The sequence below is a fragment of the Sciurus vulgaris genome (assembly GCF_902686455.1).
Source record: "Sciurus vulgaris genome assembly, chromosome: 13".
Taxonomy (NCBI): Eukaryota; Metazoa; Chordata; class Mammalia; order Rodentia; family Sciuridae; genus Sciurus; species Sciurus vulgaris.
Genome location: NC_136474.1, coordinates 77,393,826 through 77,419,520, shown reverse-complemented (window position 1 = coordinate 77,419,520; position 25,695 = coordinate 77,393,826). Strand labels below are relative to the sequence as shown.

Sequence of the window (25,695 nt, the reverse complement as noted above, 5' to 3'; positions counted from 1 at the left end):
CTACACTGTAAATTTTATCTCGTTGATTAAGCATAAATCATAAGAAATAGAAGATATAACTTGATAACCAACTAGATCTAACACATAGGTCACTTCTCAACAATAGCACATGCAATTTTCTCAGAGCATACAGGATATTATCCAGAATGAACCATAAGTTAGATCACAAAGTAGGTCTCAGTAGACTTTAAAAGAAAGAAATTATAACAGGTATCTTGTCTGACCACAATGTGATGAAATGAGAAATAAATAAAAGAAGTTAAACTGGAAAATTTATAAATTTGTGAAAATTAAACATTATCTGAAAAAACTGAGGGACAGAAAAAGACATCACCAAAGAATTTTGAAACTAGTGAAAGTGAAAGCACAACATGTCAAATTCTGTGGGATACAGAGGAAGAAGAGCTGAGAGAAAACTGAACTTATATGTGCTTTCATTGATCTCAAGTCGACAACCTAGCTTCACAACTCAAGGAACTAGAAAAATAAAAGCAAGCTGAACTCAAAGTTAGTAGAAAGAAGAAAATGACAGAGATTATAGAAGAAACAAATGAAATAGAGTATAGAAAAACAAAAGAGAAAAATCAATAAATCTGAAAATCAGAAGTTTGAAAGATCAATACAACTGACAATCTTGATTGGCTAAGAGAACACTCAAATTACTAAAATGAGAAATGAAAGAGGAAGTTTACTACTGATTCTATAAAAGTTGAAAGGATTGTAAGAGCTACTAAGAACAATTGTACATCAACAGATTGGAAGACACAGATGAAATGGACAAATTCTTAGAAAGACAAAACTTATGAAGACTCAAACTCAAAAAAATAGAAAATCTGAATAGACCTATAACTAGTAAACAAATTGGATTGGTAATGAAATATTTCCAACAAAGAAACATACTGGACTTGACAGTTTCCTGAGTGAATTCCACCAAGTATTTGAAGAAGTAATTCCATTTCTCTTCAATCTTTTCCTTCCAAAAATATATAAATAAAAACTGAAGAGAAGGAAACACATCCAAACTCATTCTACCAGGCCAGTATTATCCAGATATAAAGTCAGAAAAAGATCCTAGAAGTAAAGAAAACTACTAATTCAATATTCCTTATGTATATCATAAAAATTCTCAACAAAATATTAGCAAACTGAATTCAGACGCATATTAAAAAGATTGTACATCAGAGCTGGTGGGACTTATTCCTGGAGTTCAAAAATAATTCAGCATACAGAAACCAATCAATGTAGTACATCACACTAACAGAACAAAGAAAATCAACCACATGACCATTTCAATTGACACACAGAGTATTTTACAAAATTCAACATTCTTTAATGATGGAAAAATTCAATAAATAAGGTATAGAAGGAAACTACCTCAATATAATGAAGGCACGTATGCGACATTTGTAGCAAATATCAAACTCAGTGATGAAAGATTGAAAGCTTTTATGTTGAGAATAGGCAAGAATGCTCATATTTTCCACTTATATTCAACATAGTACTGGTTCCAGCTAGAGCAATTAGGCAAGAAAAAGGAATAAAGGTAATCAAAACTGGAAAGGAAGAAGTAAAATTGTCTTCGTTCACATATGAAATGATCTTATATGCATAAAATCCTAATGATTTCATTAAGAAACTTGTAGAGCTAATAAATGAATTGAACAAAATAGAAAATACAAAGTTAACCACAGAAAACTTAGTTGCATTTCTATACACTAATAATGAACAATCAGGAAATTATGAAAACAATTCCATTTACCATAGCATCAAAAAGAATAAAATATTTAGAAGTTAACCAAGGAGATGAAAGACTTGTACAAAGGGAACTACAAAACACTATAGAAGAAAAATTAAAAAAAGACATACATAAATTGAAATACATCTCATATTCATGGATTGGAAGACTCAATAGTGTTATGAAGTCAGTACTATCCAAAGTTATCTACGGATTCAATGCAATCTCTATCAAAATTATAGTGATGATTTTGCAAAATTGAAAATCTATCCTAAAAATGCATGTGGAAATTTAAAGAGACCTGAAAAGCTAAAAGAGGCTTAAGAAAGAAGAGCAAGTATGGAAGATTTAAAAACTGACTACAAAGCTGTAGTAATCAAAAGAAGGTGGTACTAGCATAAAGACAGATGTGTAGACCAACAGTAAAGAATAGAGAGCCCCAAAATTAACCTTCATGCAAAGGTCAGATAAGTTATAACATGGTGTCAAGAACATTCAATGAGGAAAGGACAGTCTTTTTAATAAGTGGTCCTGCAAAAAAAAATGGATATTCACAGAAAAAACAAAGAGCTGAACTTACCTAATACAACATGCAAATATTAGTTCAAAATGGATCAAAGACTTGAATGTAAGTACTAAAACCAAAAACATCTTAGAATAGGACATAGGCAGAAACCCCATGATGTTGGATTTGGCAATGATTTCTTGGATATTACATCAAAGGCACTGCTAATGGAAAAGAAACATAGGCAAATGGGACTTCACAAAAATCTAAAAATGTGAATTGAAAGAAAATATCAACAGAGAAAAAAGGCAATTGTAGAGGGAAATGGGGGGGGGGAGGCAGAGGTATGAAAAATGATGGAACGAGACAGACATCATTACCCTATGTTCATGTATGATCACATGAATGGTATGAATCTACATCGGGCACAGCCATAGAAATGAAAAGTTGTACTTCATTTGTGTACAGTGAATCAAAATTCAGTCTGTAAAAATAAAAAAAATTAAAAAATAAAATATTACTATATTTAAAAAAAGACAATCAATAGTATGAGAGATAAGATTTATAAATTATGTATCTGATAAAAGATTAATATCCAGAATATATTTAAAAACTCCTAAAACTCAACAAAAACAGTAAAAATACCAACATCATGATTCAAAAGTAAACAAAGAACTCGAATAAACTTTTCTCTAAAGAAGATGTAAAAATGGTCAATAAGTAGCACATGAAAAGATGCAATACATGACTAATAAATTAAGGAAATATAAATCAAAGCTATAATGAGACACCATCTCATGCCAATCAGAATGGCTACTGTTGAAAAAAGGAAAAAGAACAAGCATTGGCAGAGATGTAGCCAAACTGCAACTGTGCGCCGTGGTGGGAATTTACAGTGGTACAGTCTGTGGAAAAGAGTGTGGTGGTTCCTCAAAAAATCAAAAATGGAATTCAATATAATTCAGTAATTCTATTGCTAGGTTCATAACTAGAGAACTGAAAGAAGAATCTGATAAAGACATTTGTACCTATGTATTCACTTTATGCACAACGGCTCAAACACCAAAACAACCCAAGTGTCCACTAACAAATGGGTGAGCAAAATGTGCACGTACAATGGAATACCACTCAGCATGAAAAAGGGAGAGGACTGTGACACATCCTGACTTGGATGAATCTTGAGGACAATATGCTACAATAAACAAGTCACGAAAAGACAAAAACTGTATGACTTCACTTAAAGGACTTATTAACTGTATGATTCCAGACTCAGAAAGACAGATACGACTTGTTCTCACTCTTTTGTAGAAGCTCAAAAAGTTGATCATGTATAGAAGAGAGGTCACTAGCATCTAGGAAGGGTGGCAGGGATGGAGGAAAGGTTTGAAAAATACAACTAGAGGTGGGGAAGCAAATCTGAAGATCTAGAGCACAGTACAGTAACTGCAGTCCATACGAATTAATTATACACTTCAAAATAACTACAGGAGAAGATTTTGAAGGCTTCTAACAGAGAAATGATAATATTTTAGGATATGGAAGTGCTAATTATCCTGATGTGATCATTACATATCGCATGTATATATGTGATTATAACACTGTACTCCATAATTATAATTACACTATATGCCCATTAAGATCAGAATTTAAAAAAAGAGGATAATAAAGAATCCAGAGGAATTTTTAAAATCATAGAGATGGAAAGTAGTCTAAGATGGGCACAGTAGTGCAGGCCTGTAATCCCAGTGGCTCAGGAGGCTGAGGCAGGAGGATGGAGAGTTCAAAGTCAGCCTCAGTAAAAGTGAGGTGCTAAGCAACTCAGTGAGACCCTGTCTGTAAATAAAATACAAAATAGGACTGGGGATGTGGTTCAGTGGTTGAGTAGCCCTAAGTTTAATCCCCAGTACTGAAAACAAAACAAAACAGAGAGTAGTCTGGGGGTTGCCAGGAACGGGGACAAGGCAGGGGTAGTTATTCCTTATTAGGGATCAATTCCAGTTTAACAAGCAAAATAGTCCTGGAGGTTGATAGTAGTGATAATCATACAACATTAGGAATGTATTTAACAACACTGAACTGTACACATAAAGTGGTTAAGATGTTAAATTTCATATCATGTTATATATTTCATCATTAAAAATGGAAAACAAAGCATATATAGGATTTACTTAAACACCATTTCTCAACTATTAAATATCAAAACTAACTTTGTGCCCTTAAGACTAAAGAAATTTTTAAAAGTATTGCAGAAACATAAAAAGGGGTCCAAATTCTAAAGACAGTGCTCTGTTCTGTTGTTGTTCAGTAATTTTATTTAAGAGGCACTGTTTTTAACAAGAGGGCTTTAAACAATGACGATGTTTTGTTTTGCTTTTCCTCTGTGAGTGTGCACAGTTGATCCTACGCTGTAATTACTATAAGATAATTTCGCTCACAGTACAAATAAGAAAGTGGAGAAGCAGAATTAGATGTTATTCAAATAATACAGTAATAGTTTCAAAGATGAATCAAACCATATTTTTCAATGATGCAGCTGAACACACCTGCCCATTTCAGGACTCAAGACAATGAATATGGTATGAACAGGGCTTGTCTCACACACACTGTAGTCATTAGGGTGCAAATAATGATGTCATGATAAAGAAACACCAAAACACAGCAGTTTAAACAGAACAAAGGTGATAGTTGAGGAGCGCACGGTCCAGTGTTTGCCCCGTGGTTTTGCAGCCTCTGTGGCTCCCCTCTGGGGAGCTCGCTCCTGGTCATCCTGGCAAGGAGGGAAAAGGACTGAGTGCCCACCTGCTCTCCCCTTCTGGGAGGGGTGAGGCTTGGGAATGGCACTGTCACATTGACTCAGCTCTACTGGTCAGCACTTAGTCACAAGGTCATCAACAGCTATCAGCAAGGCCATGCACCTTTCCTTTACCCCTTTATCTGGGTGGCTGTGACTTACTAGAACTCAGGTAGGTGGCTTTATTACCCATGTCACTGCCTCTGGAGAAAGCAAGAAGAGCGAATCCATGAAAACTCTTCTCAGACAGTGAAGATGTTCCAGGACACTGGTAACTGTTAATATAGGCTATCTTTATTAATGAAACAATATCAGGGAGAGAGAAACATTTTATATGTAGACTGAAGGCAGGGGTCATTTTCTTTCTCTCTTTTTCTTTTTCTTTTTGTTTTAAATAGCCCTCTGTGCCTACCATAACATCTGGCAGAATGAAAAGATGACTGCCTAAATAAAGGAATTTAAAGGCAAAACTATTATACACAAAAGGATACTCTATCTTTGCCAAGGTCAACCAGCTTCTAGCTGGAGACTCAGAATTTGATCCAGATCCCTTTGAAGTTTTTTTTTTTTTTTTTTTTCCTAAATGATTCTCCTGGAAGAAAGTTCCTGTGATAAAACAAGCCATCTGCCTGAGAGAAGCTCTTTCCTCCGTAAACTGGAATATAAAATCTGCAAATGACTACAGCTTTGTCAGCAAAGGATTTGTTGTATTCCTTTTGTGGAATATGAAAAATACTCATGTTGGTCTCATAAATTTCCTGAGCAATCACCCACTGTTCTCACAGCCTTTTTGATGTCAGGGAAGTCTGTGGTTGACTGGTTCTCAAATGAATAATTTGAACAAGAAGGCTCATTTCCACTGTGCTGCATTTCTGCTTATGATTAGAAACAGTAAGGTTAACACTTGATTAATGGATGTTTTAACAATGCTCAATACTAGAATACTCACACCCTCCTGGTCTCATCCTTTACCCATCAGCCATAACAATTTCTGAACTGATTCTTTCCAAAACCATTAAATCTGGTAATGGACTAACTGGGCTGCCATCCATGGGTTTAAGTATTAATGCTCACTCAGCATAGGAAAAGTTTGCTGCTTTGACTTTATCCTTGAAGAAAGAATTCAAAGGAAGTTCGCTGAATATTCAGCAGGACAAAATTTTCATCAGTGTGAGATTCAACATGGTGAGGATCTACAGAATTAGTCTGTTTTCTAGGTGTGGGTGTGGATGAGGTCAGGTGTGTGTGTGAGGGAAGGGCAGGTTTAGAGGGTTCAAAGACCATGTCTAATACAAATGCAAAGGTAAGAAAAAAATATGTGGGAAACTAAGTTGGTAAGTGAAAAATCTGGGAAATAGATAAGTTATGACATCACTTACATGTGTACAAAAAAAGAAGGCTTATGAGACAATTGGAAAAATAATACAAACATTTCACTCAAAGAGCCATTTATTTTAACTACGTGGAAATAGTCCACGAAGCTTGGAATCTTTAAATCCTCCAAGTTGCTTTGCATTTTGCAATATGGCAGACTTAGTTGCAGAAGCCCTTAGTATTCTTTCTCTGATCATTTCCCATTTGTCCTTAATCAGAAAAATCCAGGAACATTTGCTGGATCAATGCTATGGTGGAGAAAAGTCTAGACTTCCCAGTTGATGTTGAGATTGGGTTTCCCTGAGAAAACAGGGATAATTTCATTATAATTATGAAAGAGGAAGAAGAAAATTATATTATTAAAATAAACTAAGTGATTATATACACTTTACCTATTTAATCTTTATAACAATCTCAATAAATCAATACTGACATGAAGAACTAGAGAGACTCTATTATGTACCAATGGTCTCCCAGCTAAAAAGAAGGGCCAGCTTCTAAGTTGTCTTTGATTACAAGTCTACAGACTTTTTTCCCACTCAACCATAATCAGCAACAGTGTTCCCTCTGTAACATATGTTGACTGAATTGCTGATTTATAGCTTTAAACCTTAAACATATTAAGATCCATAACTGTATCCTATCAGCTCAATGCTTATCTAAGTAGTTCTATTGTTATGTTATTATAATATTGATGATCTTGACTGATTTATTATAATTTTTCCATTTCTAATATGTATCTTTTTTTTAAAATTTATCTAATATGTTTCTTATTGATAGTAGCAACTAGTCTGCTCACTCTCAGGGAAGCACCAGAGGTCTGTGTTTGGAAATGAAGCAACATGTAGAGAAAGTAAATTGTTCCACTGACTAGTTTTCATACAAGTCATCACTACACAATTAAATATGTTTTAAAAATCTGATAGAAGTTACATAATTTTCTCTATTATGGACAATTCTGGAGAGGTAATTTAGAGGATATAAGTTGAGAAAGAAAAACATATGAAGGAACGTGAACAGAGAAGGACCATGTCCTGGAAGTTCAAAGAGGCCCGTGTGTATATGAATGTGTGTGTGTGTGTGTGTGTGTGAGAGAGAGAGAGAGAGAGAGAGAGAGAGAGAGAGAGAGAGAGAAAGGCAAGAAGATGTGCTCATGCACTGAGCAATCTGCCACTTTATTCTTCTAGGTTATGACTATAAGATTACATTTCTCACCACAAAACTTTCAAAGGGGTGGGTAAAACTAACTTCCCTCCCTCCCTCCCTCCTCCCACCTTCCTTCCCTCCTTCCTTCCTTCCTTCCTTCCTTCCTTCCTTCCTTCCTTCCTTCCTTCCTTCCTTCCTTCCTTCCTTCCTTCCTCTTTCATTTCTTTCTTTTCTTTCTATCTCTCTCTTTCTCTCTCTCTAACTAGTTAATATTGTGCATACTATCACTTTAAACTTCTCTAGTTTTAATGAAAATTAAAAATCATCCCTGAAAATTTGTTCAGTAACTAAATGAATATCCATGAAGAAATGATTTAGACTTGAGAAAATTCCTGTAGAGCTTCAGAGGAGCTAACTCCATTTGCGAGGTATTTTCCATAGCTGCCCTTGGCTTTCTCAAGAGACCCCTGAAAGGTGAATAAGCTGGAGAGAGAGAGCCCAGTGAGGAGGACATGCTTGGGAGGCAGTCAATCTGGGTCCTGTTCCATCACTCTCTAGCTGTGAGATTCGATACCAGTCACTTGAGACTGGTCCTGCTTTATGTGACTGGTGTTAACTCATCTGTGAGATGGCACCAGTGAAAGTACTCTCCTGTTATGAGTATTGTGAGACTGGGCTTATAAAAGACATAGAACTTGGCACAAACTTGTGTGCTAAAAAAATGGCATTCATTACCATGTCATGCCCCAGTCAAGCCTTCTGTTATTTGTGATGCATGTATCAAATAAGATTCCTAGGTGTATATCTCATGGCATCATGATCTACACTATATACTTGTTTTATTGAACATAATTAGCATAGCGAGTGTGATTATCCCTTATTTCCTCCTTAAGGTCTAATAATACAATATAGTTCACAGACAATAAAAGTTCAGTTTTCATACTTATATAAGACGCACATGTTAATGATGAGAAGTTATTCAGAAACCTGAAAAAAATTTAAAAACAATTTGAACCAGATTTTGTTTCCTGAATACACATGATACTCCTTTCAAAAATAACTTCATCCTCCACCACACTGACAGGATTTGCTTTCTCCTCCCACACTTCTCCTTCTGAAGGCCAGGAGTGCTTGTTATGCTCATTTGACAGATTGAGGAAACCAGGACACCAAGTCTAAGTAACCTGACCAACACCAGAAAAATCTTTGCAATGTGTGCGCAGGCGGGTCTGAAATTTCAAATTTCTTCCCTCTGCCATTCAGATGAGTAACAAAGTATCCAGAGGCAAAAAATGCACACTTTCATTGTATTGTTGCTTAGAGATGCAAATACAGCCCATTACCATATATTTAAAAAATATATTTATTAACACTCTATTTATTCATGTTTTTGATTTCTGAATATAATGCAACAGAATCATCCAGAATCATCTAACAGACTCATCCAGATTTTGGGGTCAAAATCTCAATCTCTAAAGTTTCATTATAATATAAATAATAAAAAATGCTGTGGTAATAATACAAGAGGCTTTAAAAAAAGGTAATAGTTGAGAACTAAATTATTACTCACTAGCACGAAATAACCTAATAGAAAAGGACACTGGTAGGAACAGGGTCAAGCACAAAAAGAAAATTGTTACCTTTCTGTTCCAAATGTGTAACCTCTCTGTAAGAGGAGTTTTGTCCAATACTTTTACAATATTCCTGATTTCTACTCAGAAATGACTAAATGGCTTGCAAGCCTTGTGAACTGAATTACCATAAGGATAAGTCACTTACTTTTACTCTTGTCCATAAAATTCCTGGTTCTATATTTTTTAAAATAGTTGACTTCTTTGCTGTAAATATGCTGTGCTCTCAGCAAGAAGTCTCTATGCAGTATTCACTGAATTCCACCCAAGTTTCTTTTCTGTCTCTTTTTGGTAAATAGAACCCTCACGACATTCTAGAAAAGGTAGATATGGACAAATCCAAAAGTAGTTTTCAGTTTCTAACGCGCCTCTTCTGACACCAACGTAAAGAGACATAGTTGATCAGTCAGAAGTACGCAATTCATGTGGATAACAGAGGTAATTTTCCTGTTGAGTACAAAGCTACAATTATCTTATTCATCTAATTTCACTATTGAAACTCAAAATATCATTCCCTGTCACTCTAGTGATACATCTTTCTTCAATAATGCTGGTTTTGAGTTCTTTTTACTGGGGATTGAACTGAGGGGCACTTGACCACTGAGCCACATCCCCAGTCCTATTTTGTATTTTATTCAGAGACAAGGTCTCTCTGAGTTGCTTAGCAACTCGCTTTTGCTGAGGCTGGCTTTGAACTTGGGGATCCTCCTGCCTCAGCCTCCTGAGCCCCTGGGATTACGGGCATGTGTCACCCCGCCCAGCTTGAGTTCTTTTCAAACTTTTCACTTTTAATCTACATTGTGTACAACCATAGAAATGAAATGGTGTACCCCATTTGTGTGTAATGAATCAAAATGCAGTCTGTAAAAAAATAAAGAATAAATAAATAATTTTAAAAAATTGGTCATGGTACCATAATAATTAGGAGGTACATAGTTAAGAACAATTTTAAGAAAAATTTTAAGAAAAATTAAGAAAATTTTAGAAGAAATTTTGTTGAAGTTTAAAATAATGAAGGTAGAGAGTCATCTTTTATACTGGTATTCTAGGGTTGTTGCAACAAATTATGGAAACTTGAATATCAGAAATTACTTTCTCACAACTCCAAAAGCCTAAAATCTGAAATTAAGGTGACAGCAGGGCACACTTTCCCTGGGGGCTCCAAGGGAGGAAACTTCCTGCCTTTTCCAGCTTCTGGTCTCTGAGTCACTGCAACCGGTCTTCACTTGACCTTCCCTCTGCTGTATCTCACCACCCTGTGTCTCTTCTGAGGACATGACCATTAGATTTAGGGTCCACCTGATATAGCAGTATGACGTCATTGGGATATCTTCACATAAGTGCAATTGCAAAGACCTTTTTCAAAATGAAGTCAGGTTCACAGGTTCTGGAGGTTAGGAGTTGGGCATGTCTTCCTAAGGTTCCTATTCAAACCACTAAATCTTTCTGGAAATTTATCTTAGAAATCAAAAATTTCCAAAATGTCACTTCTCACTAATTATTAAGAAGGATAAGTTGACTTTCATGTAAATGTTTATAGAATAAAATGACCCTTGGTTCCTAATACTGACTTATCAGTAAGATTAGATGCTACTAATACAAAGATTTAAGCCCTCCTAATGAAAGGAGTAGTACAATGGTGTGTCAGGGCCTAGAAGTCTGCTGTATTGTAGTTCTGACTTTCCTTCTTATTTACCTCAGTTAATACACAAGGGAGCAGTAGACATACAGCTGGTTACTTTTCAATGACTGATAGCATAATCTCCTGTATCTGAACTATTTAGCTATACATTTTTTCTAATTAATTAATGAGAAAATTAAATGTTTAGTTCAGGAAAGACTGTGTATACTGAGTAAACAGAAGTTGAGACAATGTATGATATTTCCAAGTGTGATTAAAATACTTTTCTAAGACTTGGGCTATGAATAACTAATGCCCCCTGAATGTGCTAATTAAATAAAATATATAAGTAATTCACATAATGGATATACTATTTGAAGAACTGATTAATATGTTCTAGGATAGACATTGCTAGAAGAGATTCCCTTCTACTGATGTATGTAATTGACCAAGGTTAACTATAAAGTCTTATGATAGTATGTATCCTATTTGCTGTGTTTATACAATAACATGTTGATTAGTAAAATACATAAACATATATTCTCACTCCATTCCTGAAAAATAAAAAGTTCTCAGATGAATCAGCTAATGGTGCGATTTGCCACTTTTTTGGCATTCTTAACTACATAAATGGCAGCGATCTGAATTCTCTGCCCCATATATGCTATCCTCAAAATAATGAAATGCCAGACAAAACTAGTTCTCGAAGTGGGGCATAACTGATATCTGGAGCCACAGAGGTAAAGGAAAAGGCATGAGGAGAAAGACAGGCCACCTTGTCTAGAAGGTTGACTCTCTGGGTCACTAGAGTGTGAACTGAGTCAGGACCAAGTGGTTAAGGGCAGCGAAGTTACTGTGTGTATGTAGCCATATGCAACAGATCCCACCAGTATGTACAAGTATAATGTGCCAATAACAATTGTAGAAGAATAAAATAGAAATGGAAAAAATAGTTTATCGGGGTCTTCCCCTAGAGATATCTGAATATTAAATCATTTAACAAGAAGGGCCAGGGTATAGGGCACAACTTGCCAGTGCTAACTAGGATTAATTAAAGAATGAGTCATTTTTCTTTCCATGACTCAAGTGTTTAGAACAGACATTGTGAGGAGGGGCATGGAGACTTGCCAATAATTATTCACATTGTTAGGGAAGCAATGGCTCTCTTGTTACCTAACTGCATCTTAGATAGGCCTACTCTTTTCAGACACTACCAAAATGTGGTTGCAAGCTTGCCCTTTAACCTTGGATTCCAGTGTTCTCAGGACTTACAAAATTGGAGAACACTTTTTTTCTCATAAAAATGGTTATGTGCCAAAGAGTAGGAGATAGATAATTCTTACTGACTAGCTAAATGAACTTGCAAACAAATCCCCAGTATTTGTTATTCAGTTACTATCACAACAAAATGATTATTAAATATAAAACATGACCCTTGGATTCTTTAGTAATAGGTAAATCCAAAAATCTCAAGGGTCACAGTTTACATCCACCCAAACATGAACTCAAGTGATCTTTCCATTCATTATTCCTGCAACTGTCTCATGAGAACTTACTTTTGTGGTTCACCTGGATCGCTTACTAGATCTTAAGCCTCCCTTGCTTTTCCTGACTGTGCAGTCTTGAGCATCTTACTTCAAATCTCCTCTGATGATAATGCTTCCTACCCATTCATTAGGCCAAAATTTTCCAGTAGTATTTCCACCAAAATTCTTCCAATAAACTTATATATCAAGTAATCTTTGAAATACCAATGCACAATGGTTCTCATAGAGGCTTGTGATTTCACTTGTTCTTTTCAAGAAACAATTTTCAATTTATCATATTCTGGGAACCTAAAATATGTCAGAAAGCATGTCTCACTTTTCTTTGTATCTTCCAATGTTCTCAATATGGTATCTTATGCTTAAAAATGATTCAGTAAGTCATCTTGTGTTATACTTTGATGAGAAATGATAAACTTTTTATCTTCTAGCAAGACTTTACTACAAGACATTTTTTTTTCTAATTAAGAAAAGGCCTGCAATATGTAAAATTCACCCATTTATTCTTTTGACTAATGTTAACTGAATGGCCAAGAATATTTGAAGAGGAAACTATCTCAGATGATATTGCATTATATTATATTCAATGAATCCACATCTGTTAAAAAAAAAAGCACTGGAGTACACTAAGCTGACTCTTAAAGTGATTAGGAAATGTTAAGAAAATAAGAAGGCATATCTTACTTTTGATCCATTCAAATCATATTCTACTCAATATATTTAGAACATAGGAACTGGGGAAATATTTACATGAAGAAATTATAAGTAACAGATGAGGAGCATAAATGATCAAATATGAGATAAAACCCCATTTTATAACTTACACATTAAAAAGGTAGGAATGAATTATATCATTCAAAATTACTGACGTGAAGAAACACGAATTTCCTGTGTAAATAACAAAATTGCAAAATCATAGCAAGAAAGCAAATTGTCTTTCCTTTAGAATGGCTTATACAGCATGCAAGGTATGAATTTCCAATGATAAATTCTGATCCCCCAGTCTGAAACACAGCTGGGGTTTGGGCTCACTATTCTTGTAAATAAATGTTCTGAAAAGATATTTAAGGATAAAGAAAGGAGTAAATCTACCCTCCCATTTTATATCCTTTACCATTAAATAACTTATTTCAATTGGATCTCAGGGAATCAGGCTTTTGATAATTTAGGTCAAAAATCATTCTCCATAATTCTTCTTACACCCTGCTTCAAAACATCCCAAGCAGAATTTTGTTAAGCAACACGTATAATGTACTTCATTTCAAAATAATATAATGTCCTCTCTGTGGTGCTCATTCATTTTTTATTCATGTACGTCAACTGTTCTTGAGGCTGCTAAAGTGCATTGATTTTTCTGATTTAAAATGCTTGCATGTCATAAACTCAAAACTTTTATATTCTATGCATGAAGGGATTTTCTTGATGGGGGGCTGCTGAGCTGAACATTGTAATTTACATGGAATTCACTGAACTCAGAATGCACTCTGGGAGTTATAAAGGTTCATTTCTCCACAGGCGAAAAGACCCATTTTTAAGTGCACTCAAGTTAAATTTACTCCCGAAAAATACAATATGACAGTTAAGATTCACTCTTGATGAGATTTGTGACAGAAATGAGGAAATAGATATAATGCAGTTTGGCATCTTTGGTATTCTTAAAAGTCTGAAATTTTTGGCATACCGAAATAATAAAATGACTGTTTAATTGCTTATTAAAAGCCTCCACTTCTGGTCAAAATGTATTAATAGGGAAAAGATTTATTCTTCTTGACTGGATCAACTTAAAAGACTGAATATATAAAACAACAGTTTGCAGACATTGGGCATCAGGAGGATTAGTTCAGTGACTCTGAGAGCAGAGAAAGAGTCCCAGTCCTTCAATTTTCCCAGTTTGTTGCCTGGAGAGATTTCCAGTAGAGAAAAGAGAACTCCAGAAGGAACCCAGGGATCTGCCTCAATCAAGGACCTGCTGGAAGTCTGAAGACACTAAAGCAGCTAGAGTGTGTGGAGAAGAGCAGCAGAGGACAAAGGGACAGGAGGGCTCCAGAGGAAGACTGGGGGTTCCTCTGCAGTACTTATCAGTGCCTGTGTGTGAGGAAACACCTCATGACTGGAGAAAGAGCCATCCAATGGTACCAGAAGGAAAAACCTTCAGTGCTCACTCCGCGCCTGGAGTATGTGGTTTTCCACCAGCCAGATGGAAAAACACACCGCTCACAGAAATTTGTTTAAAGTACTCGGAATGTATTTCTCATTACTGGGATAAATTCTATTAGATACTACCATCTAATATAAAAGGTCAGCCTCAAAATTGTTAATGCTTTTCTGGGCAATTAACTGCATTCCAGAACAAATCTCGAGAATATTTAAACTACAAATATCTCTAGCACCTAATGAGATAAAACACACACACACACACACACACACACACACACACACACACACACTGTTTAGGAAGTCCACAAAAATTGGTTAACCTATCAAAATTAAGAAGAAGAAAGGAAAACAACTCAGAGTAAGCATTAAAACTAATAAAGAGAAATGGTTCTGGAAATGATGCTATTAAAATAATTTGTAAATGATAACATTAAGTATTATAACTATATTCCATATATTCAAAAAGGTACAGAAAAGACTAAGTAGGTTAGGCACAATGTGGAACATAAAGAAAAACAAAATCAGCTGTCACAGATGAAAAGCACAGCATGCAATGTGGAAAACACTGATGGAACTGTGATCAGACTGGGCCATTGAAAAACACGACTGTAAAGATATAGTAATAAAAACTATGACAAATGAACAAAAAAATAGAGTAAAAAACTGAACAGAGGATCAATGAGCCTGAGAATCAGTAAGCCTAAAGTAGCATAACAGTGGTGCAACTGGAGTCCCCAGCTGATCCCCAGAGATAGTTCATAAGTGATAAAGTGGGAGAGGGAGAGAAGAAAATCATTTGAAGAGATAATACACAGAAATTTCCTGGATGTGATGAATTCTTTAAAACCAGCAGTCTAAGCACCTCAATAAATCTCAAGCAGAACATAAACAAGACGATACCAAGACATCAAAAGAAAATTATATAAAATCAGTGGCAAAAAATTCTTCAAGGCAGAGAGTAAGTAACCCCCAACAAAAGTAAGAAGGTCAGCCTTGTTGGAACCAAGGCAATATAGAAAATAGTTAAGCAATATTCTTTTAAATACTGAAAGAATAAAATTTTGTCAAGCTAGAATTTGATGCCTTATGAAAATGAAACCAAAGTAAAATAATTTTTTTTCATACATACACAAAAAGGCAATCACAAACACAACAGCATTAAGTCCTTCAGAAAGGAAGAACAAATTGAAAATCTGAATTAACACCAAATTAATAATAAAGAGTACCCAAACTGGTAACTGTCTCATTGGATATGAGAGTTTATTTTTATTTTTCTTAATATTTAAAAGATATTTATCTATTTATAAAATTATGACAATGTATTATGAAGTGTAATATTTCACTATGGTCAATAATGATAAATTCAGTATATACACTATAAATTTTAAGAGAGAAAACCAGTTATAACTAATGAGTCCAAAGGGATGCAAGATAAAAACAAATACACAATTAATCTAATTAATGAAAGACAAAAAAATTCTCAAGAAACAGAAGGAACAAAAAATATAAGAACAATACAAATAGAAGAAAGATGATATAAACTAAATTCTGTCCACAATAGTACTAAATGTAAATTGTCTAACTACCTTAATTAAAATTCAGAGCTTTAATAGTAGGACTGAAAAAGAAAAAAGACCCAGCTATATGCTGCCCACGAGAAACTACTTTTTATATGAAGACAGTTTATGAAAAGCAAAATAATAAAAACATCATGTTAACACACACAAAAAAATATAGTCTAAAGTGGATATGCTAATAGCAGGAAAAGTAGATTTCAGTGTAAAGAATATTATTAATGATAAATAGAGATAGTTCATAAGTGATAGTTAATTCATTAACAGAACAAAGTAATGCTAAATAATTATGTACCTGATATCAGATCTTTACAACATATGGGAAGGAAAGTGATAGAATTAAAAGGAGAAACACACAAAACTAAACGTATAATTGCTTAATAAGTCAAGATGTCCCATTATGTGTTTTCCTGTTTTTATTCCAAGTGAGTCCTGAACCTAGCTCAAAGGTTAATAGTGGTCATACATTTATGATTAAGCTCTGGTACTCATACATGAAGCTATTACATTGTGATTAAACAGAAATTTTAAGGGTTTGTCCTATGTCATTAGATTTGTGTGTGTGTGTGTGTTGGTCAACAGAAAGGATTTAATTTTTTTCTGGAACACCTTGTTTTTACAGATAGGAAGTATAACTTTTCTGCAGTTGTTTATTCTAGCAGGAAGTCCTGGTCAGATTTGAATTTGATCCAGGCTTCTCTCTATATAATTCAAGCCAGGTCTTTACTGTTTATTACAGTATCTATCTAGGTATGTTAAAATAATATTGGAATTTTTTTTTTTTTTTAATTTAAAAAGTAGCTCTGACTGGGAATGATGGCACATGCCGATAATCCCAGTGGCTCGGGAATCTGAAGCAGGAGATTCAATAGTTCAAAACCAGTATAATCTACTTATAGAGGACCAAAGCAACTTAGCAACTCCCTGTCTCAAATAAATAAATAAATAAATAAATAAATAACATCAAAATAAATAAAAGTGCTGTGATGTGATTCAGTGGTTAAGCATCCTTTGGTTCAATCCCTGGTACCAAATAAACAAACAAGCAACAACAAAACATAGCTTTGACTTCAGTTATTGGCCTTCCCTTATTTGTAAAATTGGGATGATCTGACATGATGGAAAAAAATTGGAAAAGCAGACTAGTAATTGTAGAGTACTTGAAAAAACGTACTTAGTATCTTCCTATAAATACCAAATAACAAGGGGAATTAAGGATGAGATCTGGATTGTTCCAATCCAATAAAACATTTTCTTCAAAAATACAGAAGACAGAGGAAAACAAATTTATTGTTCGAAAGCTTAGATTTAATGTTGGTAGGATAAATGACCCACATAGTCCTTCACTTTATCAGTTAGATTTTACAAATGACAAGTCAGATAAAACACAAGATAAAAGAAGAAAAAGAGAGATTCAAAGATTTCTATTGAAATAGAAGGAGAGATTTTGTTCCAATGAGAAGATCTTTTCAGCTCTTGTTCAATAATATTATTTGTCTTTTGTAATGGGTTTTTCCAAAGGGTCTTAAAAAATTCACCAGGTATAAGACAATGCATCTGCTTTGGGCCTCTGAGAGTGGAAAGTGAGAAAAGAGTAACAAATAGAATGTATGTATTATTAATGCATCACCCTGCAGCTGTCCTTAAAGACTACCAGAAAATTCCTATAAGTTTAGAAGATACTAGCCTGAAAAAAAATCATAAATGATCAAATCCATCCTTCCTGATAACTTCTGAGCAATGATCTTATGAGTGACCTTTTCTCTTCTCTCTCACTCCTCTCTGGGCAACCAGTGCGCATGGTGAATGAATCTAACTCTCCTGCTCACGATTATCTAATCAGCCTTTTTACTGTAGTTGAAACTAGTCCACATTTTTAAAATTTATGCTGAACTGAATGTCACTACATTGTTAGATTTTAAACTTTATACTAATTAGTTGTAGAAAGTAGGTTTTACATAACATCATGTCTTTGATGACTTCGATGAGTCCAAAACTCTGCAGCCCTCAACAATATTTAAAATTGTATTTTTTTATATAGTCTACTTTTGGGTAACGAAGACGAAGTGGAATACTACAAACCTCAGGATAATAGGCCCCTGCCACACACACACAACTCAAACACTATGGAACTCCATTATAACGACAGCATATCCATTTGCTGAACAAAAGGCACAAAATAAGAATGATACCTCAATTACAGGCACAGAAAATACTCAACTTTAGAAAAATTACAAATGGCTTTATTTTTATTGTCTCAATTGAATCTCCTAAAACTTTGTAAGGTAGACAGACATCTTGTCCTGTTTTATGGGATGAGAAGCTGAGGCATGAGTCTCACAGTGTGGGGATGAGAAGGCTCCTGGGTCACACCTGACCAGCTCTCCACTGTTAGAGACAGCTCCTGTCCTCACGTGACATGCTGCTGAATTATGAACAAGGCTAATCACAAATGAACACTCACTGTCCTAAAGTTCTTTTACTAAGCAGTACTAAGTAAAACATTCCTAATCAGTGTTACAAAGGGATTTTTGATAGCATGTACAAATATATAATAAATTTACTATGAAAAGCTGAACATTCTTAATTAGGCAAAACTGTCATACTATTGAGAAATCACAATGTGGAATTTTTCTTATCTCTGCCACCACCATCAAATGTTTTTAATATCTGTTAACACTCTGACGCTATGATATAGGGGAAAAAAGTACTCATTCCAAATTTTCATTGAGATAATGTAAGGCCAGGGTTCAAATCACTTTTCTAATATAAAATATTATGGAAGGGGGAAAAAATGAATCTTCATCCAGATCCAAAATCCCATTCAATTACACATTTGTTCACTTTTTTGGCATGCTTACATTATGCTTTTTGTTAGTTTATCAAAACAGTGTCCTCTAAAATCTGTATTGAAAGGAAAATAAGATTGAAAGAAAACAGGAAGAATGAAATATCTTCCTGAATTAAGATTAAAACACTTGGAAAGAACCAAGAGATGTTCATTGAAACCCCAAAAGTTTCAATTTTCTAGGCTTTTTTTAGGGTCATGCTGAATTCTAAGAACATCAGTTTCCTATACATCCCTGCTACTCCATATCAATAGTGATGAAAGATTTCAATTCATTCTCATTAAAATGACACAGTATTATATAGGTTAATTAGAATGGTAAGTTACAAACCTGGAGTGGTTGTTATTATTATTAGTAGTATTATTATTATATTTTTTAGATTTTATTCTGTCATGCATTTTTAAAAATCGTTTATTTATTTATTTTTTATAGACTGCATTTTGACTCATTGTACACAAAAGGGTACATCATTTCATTTCTATGGTTGTATGCTTTGTAGAGTCACACCACTTGTATAATCATACATGTACCTAGGGTAATGATGTCTGTCTCATTCCACCATTTTTCATACACCCCCATCCCTCTCATTTCCCTGTACATAATCTAAAGTTCCTTCATTCTTCTCTCACCCTTCACTCCCCCTCCCCCTTTATATATACCATCATCCACTTATCAGGGAAAACATTCAGCCTTTGGTGTTTTGGAATCGGCTTATTTCACTTAGCATGATGTTCTCCAATTCCATCCATTTATTTGCAAATGACATTCTTCTTTATGGCTGAATAATATTCCATTGTGTATATATACCACAATTTCTTTTTTGAATTTTTAAATTTGTTCTAATTATTCATACATGACTGTAGAATGCATTTGTGCATTTTAATAAATTATACATAAATGGAGTATCATTTCTCATTTTTCTGATTGTATGTATTGTAAAATCACATTGGTCATGCAGTTATATATGTGCAAGAGGTAATAATGTCTGTTTCACTCTAATATCCTTCCTACCCCCATACCCCTTCCTCTCCCTTCACTCCCCTCTACCTAACTTAAAGTAACTCTATTCTTCCCTAGTGCCCCTCCCATTGTGAATTAGCATCTGCATATCAGAGAAAACATTTGGTCTGTGGTTTTTTGGGGTTTGGCTTATTATTATAAATAGCAGACAAATTTGGTCTTAAATACCAAGAGTATTACCAGAGATAGAGATATTCAGAATTCTAACTCAAGTAATTTACTAAGAAGACCTAACAATTAAAAATTTGTGTTGACTTAGTAACTGATTGTACAAGATGATTTTTGTGCCTAATCTTAGCAGCAATCATCTTTTCTGACTACTGGTCCAAAAAAAAAAATCAGCAAAGGCATTGATTATCTGTAAAACATTATGAAAAGCCCTTGATTTAATTGATATTTATATGACTATATCTAACAAATTTAAAATGCATATTATTTCAAATTCAACAAAATTGTCAGTACACTGGTCTACAAAACAAGTCACAATAAACAAAATATTTAAGTCAAACAATATGTGTTTTCTAATCATAAAAAAATAAAACTGAAAATCAACAATAACAAGAGAAGCAGAAAAAAATCCAAAATATGAAAATTAAGCAATATTTTTCCAAATAGTGTAAAGGCAATAAGAAATTACATGGGAAATTAGAAAACCTTTTGAATGAAATGATAACAGAAATATAGCATATCAAAATTTGTGGACTGCAAGTAAACTAGCAGAGGAACAGTAAGACCCTTAGCTGATTGCAAAGTTTCACCTTAAGAAATCCAGAGAAGATAAAGCAGAACTAAGTAAGTACCAGGAAGAAAATCAAGAAAGGAGAAAGAGGAATGAAGAAGAAACAGAGACGCTGGAGATGACTACTAATGTCAAGGGTTCCTTCTTTACCAAGATCTACAAAATTGGTAAACCTTTACCCCTGGGGAACACCACTGACCAATATCAGAAATGAAAAAGCAGTTACCACTATAGATAATCAGGGAATATTATGAATGATTCAAATCAGATAAGTGCAGCAATATGAAGTGAACAAATTTCATGCAAAATTTAACTTAAAAAACCACAAGAGGATATGCAAAATCTGAAAAGATCTCCATCAAGGAAATGAAATCGATTATCAATAGGCTTCTTATAAAATTAAACTCCAAGTCCAGTTTGTTTCACTTATAAATTCTATTAACTATCCAAGGGAAAAATGCTATCAATTTTACATGAATTTTCAGTAATAGAGAAAAAGAGCAAATCTAGTCCAACTCTTTTAATAAGGCCAATATGACACTAAGAAACTACATGAAAAGTATAGACAAATGAAACTTCATGAACATGAGCACAAAAAATTGATACCCATTAACAATATGAGAAAAGGACATTGTATAATGACCACGCAGCATTTATAAGAGAAAATCAAGGCAGGTTATCCTTCAAAGGCACTGTAATTTGCCATATTAAAAAATGAAAAAAAAATCATACGATCACTTCAAGAGATTGAAAATTATTTCATAGAAATTCTACAAACATTCATAATAAAAATTTCCAAAAAGCTATGAAAATTTCCTCAATGTAATAAAAATCATGTATAAGGAAGCTGTATCTAACAAGGGATTTCAGTACAAAGACCATTTTTGCATCCTGTGATTGAAATAAGGCAAAAATGCCTGCTTTCAACACTTCTGCATTTTAGTGAATATCCTAACCACCATAGTAAGACAAGAGAAAGAAAAGACACAGAGCTCAGAAATTAAGGGCAAAACTGTTCCTAGGTATATAGGTTTAAGAAATTTCATCGAATATATAAAACCAATAAAAAGTAGATAAATTTAACAGGTGTTAGTATTTAAGGTTAATATTACAAAATTTGTTGTATTCCTCTATACTAGCAGTAACACACGGAAAATAAGTTTAAGGAACAACTTAATTTAAAAGAGTTCTTAAAAAAAAGAACTCTAAACAGCATGTATTTTTAATGAATAAATCAAAAAGCATTCAAGAATATTATACTGAAAAACATGAACTATTACTGAGAAAAATTAAAGAAGAAAATTTTAAATATAGTTTAAGGTATATTAATTGTACATCAATTAAAGTCTTGAAAATTCAAAAAAGTATACCCTTGAAATATGAAATTTATTTTACATAAATAATAACTCTAAGGATACAAAGATAGATAAGTTGATTGATAGATGAATAGATCAATATATAGATAGAATTCTTAAAACATCATTAGATTTAAATCAATTTTGCTAAACAGTGCTAAATTCAAAGCATGTGGATCTATATTCTGTATTTACAACAAGACTTGTACTAGGGCTCTTGAAGTAAAAGAGGTGAAAAACCAATAGATTAACTATAGATAATAGTACAAACATTAATTAATGAAGCTATTAATTAATTAGTGAATGTATATCAAACACTAAAACAATTGTTTGGTTTTTTAAAATGAGGTAATATTAGATAATGCTCAAAATGGTCTTGCATTTCCAGCTCAGAAACAGGTCACAGTTTCTTCCATCTAAACAGTAAATTATTATTCCTGATAAACAAAATGCTTTTTAGAAGTCCTGGTTTTTCAGTTAACAGAAGAGGTGATTTGTGGGTTAATTTTAAGGCCAATTGTTTTGTATAATCTCAAGTACAATTATAATACTTGAAGTTAAGACTGACCTTATACTTATATTATATATAATTCCTTTTAGTTGTATGACTGTTTTGCAGTGCTTAAAAATATTACTTTTGTTTCTTATATATAATGACTAGACAACTTTGGACTGCTCAAACTTTCAACATTAAAAATATATTTATAAAAATCTTTTCAAAAAGATACCATAAAAACTGCTGTGCTGATTTTAATGATCAACAGAATAAATAAAACAGTGTTTTCATTGCAGAGTTTGAATGTGGCCTTAATAAATCTTTCATTTTTATAAAAATAAGATTGTAAGTTATATCTCACAAATATAATGGCTAAATAGAAAAAAAAATCCCATTTATGTGCATAACCAGGAGGATACTTAAACAATGCACACCAATGAGACACTCAACATTTTCTTTCATATTTTAGATGAAGATTTGGGACATGAGACTTTATTAAATGCACATCAACTGGTACTAAAGTAAACATACTATATACATATGAATATGTATATATGTGTATATAATTCTAATTAATTATGTGTATATATAATTATTTTTTTCTTTCCAGATAAGTTTTTAAGTATAAATCCATGATTAATGATGATTTCGGTTTTATCTATCATCCCATTTGCCTCTGGAGTCCTACCTATTTGCTTTTTTTTCCTTTTTTCAGCACTGGGTATGAACCCAGGCCCTCACACCTGCTAGGCAAGCGCTGTTGCTGAGCCATACTCTCAGACTCTTTCTCAGCTCTTTGGCACACACCTTACAAAGGGATTTTTCTTTTTTCCTTGTTAAGCCCTTGGGGAATTTTGCTGAGGTCAATCTCACAAACTCCTAAACTTGGCTAGATTTGGAGACTCCATGGTCTTCCTTTTATGAATAGGACAGAGTCATTTTCCTTCATGACATCCTTCTGAATTTGCTCCTCGTTCTTGCTCATTGCCGCGAGCCCATTCGCTGCCAGGGCAACCTCCCTTTCCTGTCTGGTGAGTGGCATGGAGATGAACTGTCAGAGATGGTGTACTGTGAATAATGGATAAGTGAGAGTCCCCTGACATAGGTTTGACGGCCATAAAATATGAGCTTTGTGATTGCCCTCACATTCACACTCCGGGATTGACTGAGGGAATATTATTTCTAAATGCCAACCTAACTGAAATTGTGGGGTGTTTCAGAAGGTGCTTCTCTTATTAGTGTTTGAAGCAATTACAGCAGAATGGGTCAGTGCAATTTTCCTCTGGCACAGAGAAAATCTTTTCTTGTTACTGCATTTTAGCTATTCAAATTCAAATTGGGTTTCTCATCACAAATGTTCTGTTTGTGAGAGACACTGCAATAAGTAGCACCCCTATCCCTGATCACGTTGCATTTCCAGTGGGGGTCAAATGTAATTCATTGCTGATAATATGACATTAAATCAACAGGTAGAATCAACTTGCTTTTGGCATTGTGAGAACTGTTTAACTTATAGGCATCCATATATATTATGCATTTTTCTTTTATTTCCCTTTGCTAATGATAAAATCTTTTACAGCACTATAAGAAAATCTCATCTAAAATTAGTGTGAAGGTTTATACACACAATAGACCTCTCTGAATGAATGAATTGTCAATGAATTCAGAAATAGCACAGTGGAAGCATTCTATTTCATTTTTTAAAAAGCAGGATTGACTGAAGTAAAAAAAAAATCTGGACTGGGGAGGGAACAGAAATGCATGCAGGAGGGGTTTCATAGTTCCAGTTGACTGTCTTGAATAAAAATTTCTTTTCTCATCTTGTTGTTTTATAGTCAGAATGACAGCCTGGAAGCTTTATCTGTGAATGCTAAGGGAGAAGGAGGAGCCGTGATTAGATAATGCAAAGTGAAAGGAAAATTGGCAGAAATCTTCCTAGTGAGAACAATAAAGATAAAAAAATTGTTGATTTTCTTTTTATAAGAACTATTAAGAGTAGACATCCCCACTGACCAATGGAAAAAGGAAAATTATCCACTTACTTGTGTATCCTGGTACCCACAAACAAGGATGCCCACCAGGGCACCTACCATGATGGAACTTGCTAGATCAAATTCCCCAAATTCAAAATTCAGGACCGGTGTGAATGTGTTTGTGTGTGAATGTGTGTGTAGAGAAAGAGAAATAGTTGTTTCAACAACTAATACATGCTACATGTTGAAGTTCTAATTCCATAAAAACAATTTTACAACAGGTTTTTTAAAATAAATCATTACCCTTAGTAGAATGAAAATCACAGCTGCTTACCTAACCGCTCAATGGAATAGTATCGTTGCTTGCTGTCCACACGCACGGTCTCAGCATAAGGACTCCCGACGCCGTACCCGATGATGTAACCTCGCACCACAATGTTTGGGTTCAAGGGAGGAGTCCAGCTCATGATGATGCAGTTGGTCTGTGGCCTCACATGAAGTGAGCTTGGCTGGTCAGGGACTTGAGACTCTAGGGTTCAAAATGAGTCCTCATTAGCACATCTCAGAATAGAGCCTGTAGCATGGCAAAACTTCCCATTTACACAGGACAATATCATCTTGCACACACTTTCAATTAATGCATCACTTCCTGCCCAAGTCCCTCCTCCGTGTTTCAGCAAGTGCTACATTTTCCACCTGTAATTTGACTATCACAAAATTTCTTAGCCATAAAGGGATACTGTATGCCTTTCATAGGTGCTGTGACGATATGTACCTTTATTCTAATTGTTTCTTCCCTTAGTTTATGTATTTCTTCTTAGGTATCATTAATAAGGAGGGGAATCAGGGCAGATAAATGAGTAATAAAAAGGAAAAGGAAATGTCAAAAACTGTCTGGCCCAATAATCATTTACTCTGATTCAACTAAAAACAAAATAAATGCACTACTCCTTTCTTAAGAAATTGTCAGTAAAAACAGATTAGGGTCATGATCTCTTCAGCATGATGAGGATAATACTTACCTTGGTGTTTACAATGTCCGTGAAACATTTATTATTAAAACAAAGAAGACTGTGGTTTGGATTAAAGCCATACAAGCTTTGAAGCTGGGCAAACTTGGTTTAATACCATAATCTATCATTTATTGGCTGTGTGTTCTCATGAAATTATTCAATTGCTCTGAGT

At 34.2% G+C, this 25,695-nt stretch overlaps 1 protein-coding gene across 2 annotated transcripts in view; it reads right to left on the bottom strand.

The window, feature by feature from the left end:
- Nucleotides 1-25,695, bottom strand: part of DCC (DCC netrin 1 receptor) — a 1,229,995-nt gene that overhangs the window by 178,216 nt on the left and 1,026,084 nt on the right. For both annotated transcript variants that reach the window (XM_079109018.1, XM_079109019.1), the window contains exon 15: nt 24,845-25,039. In XM_079109018.1, the coding sequence (XP_078965144.1) occupies nt 24,845-25,039 (195 nt within the window). The remainder of the gene's footprint in view (nt 1-24,844; nt 25,040-25,695) is intronic.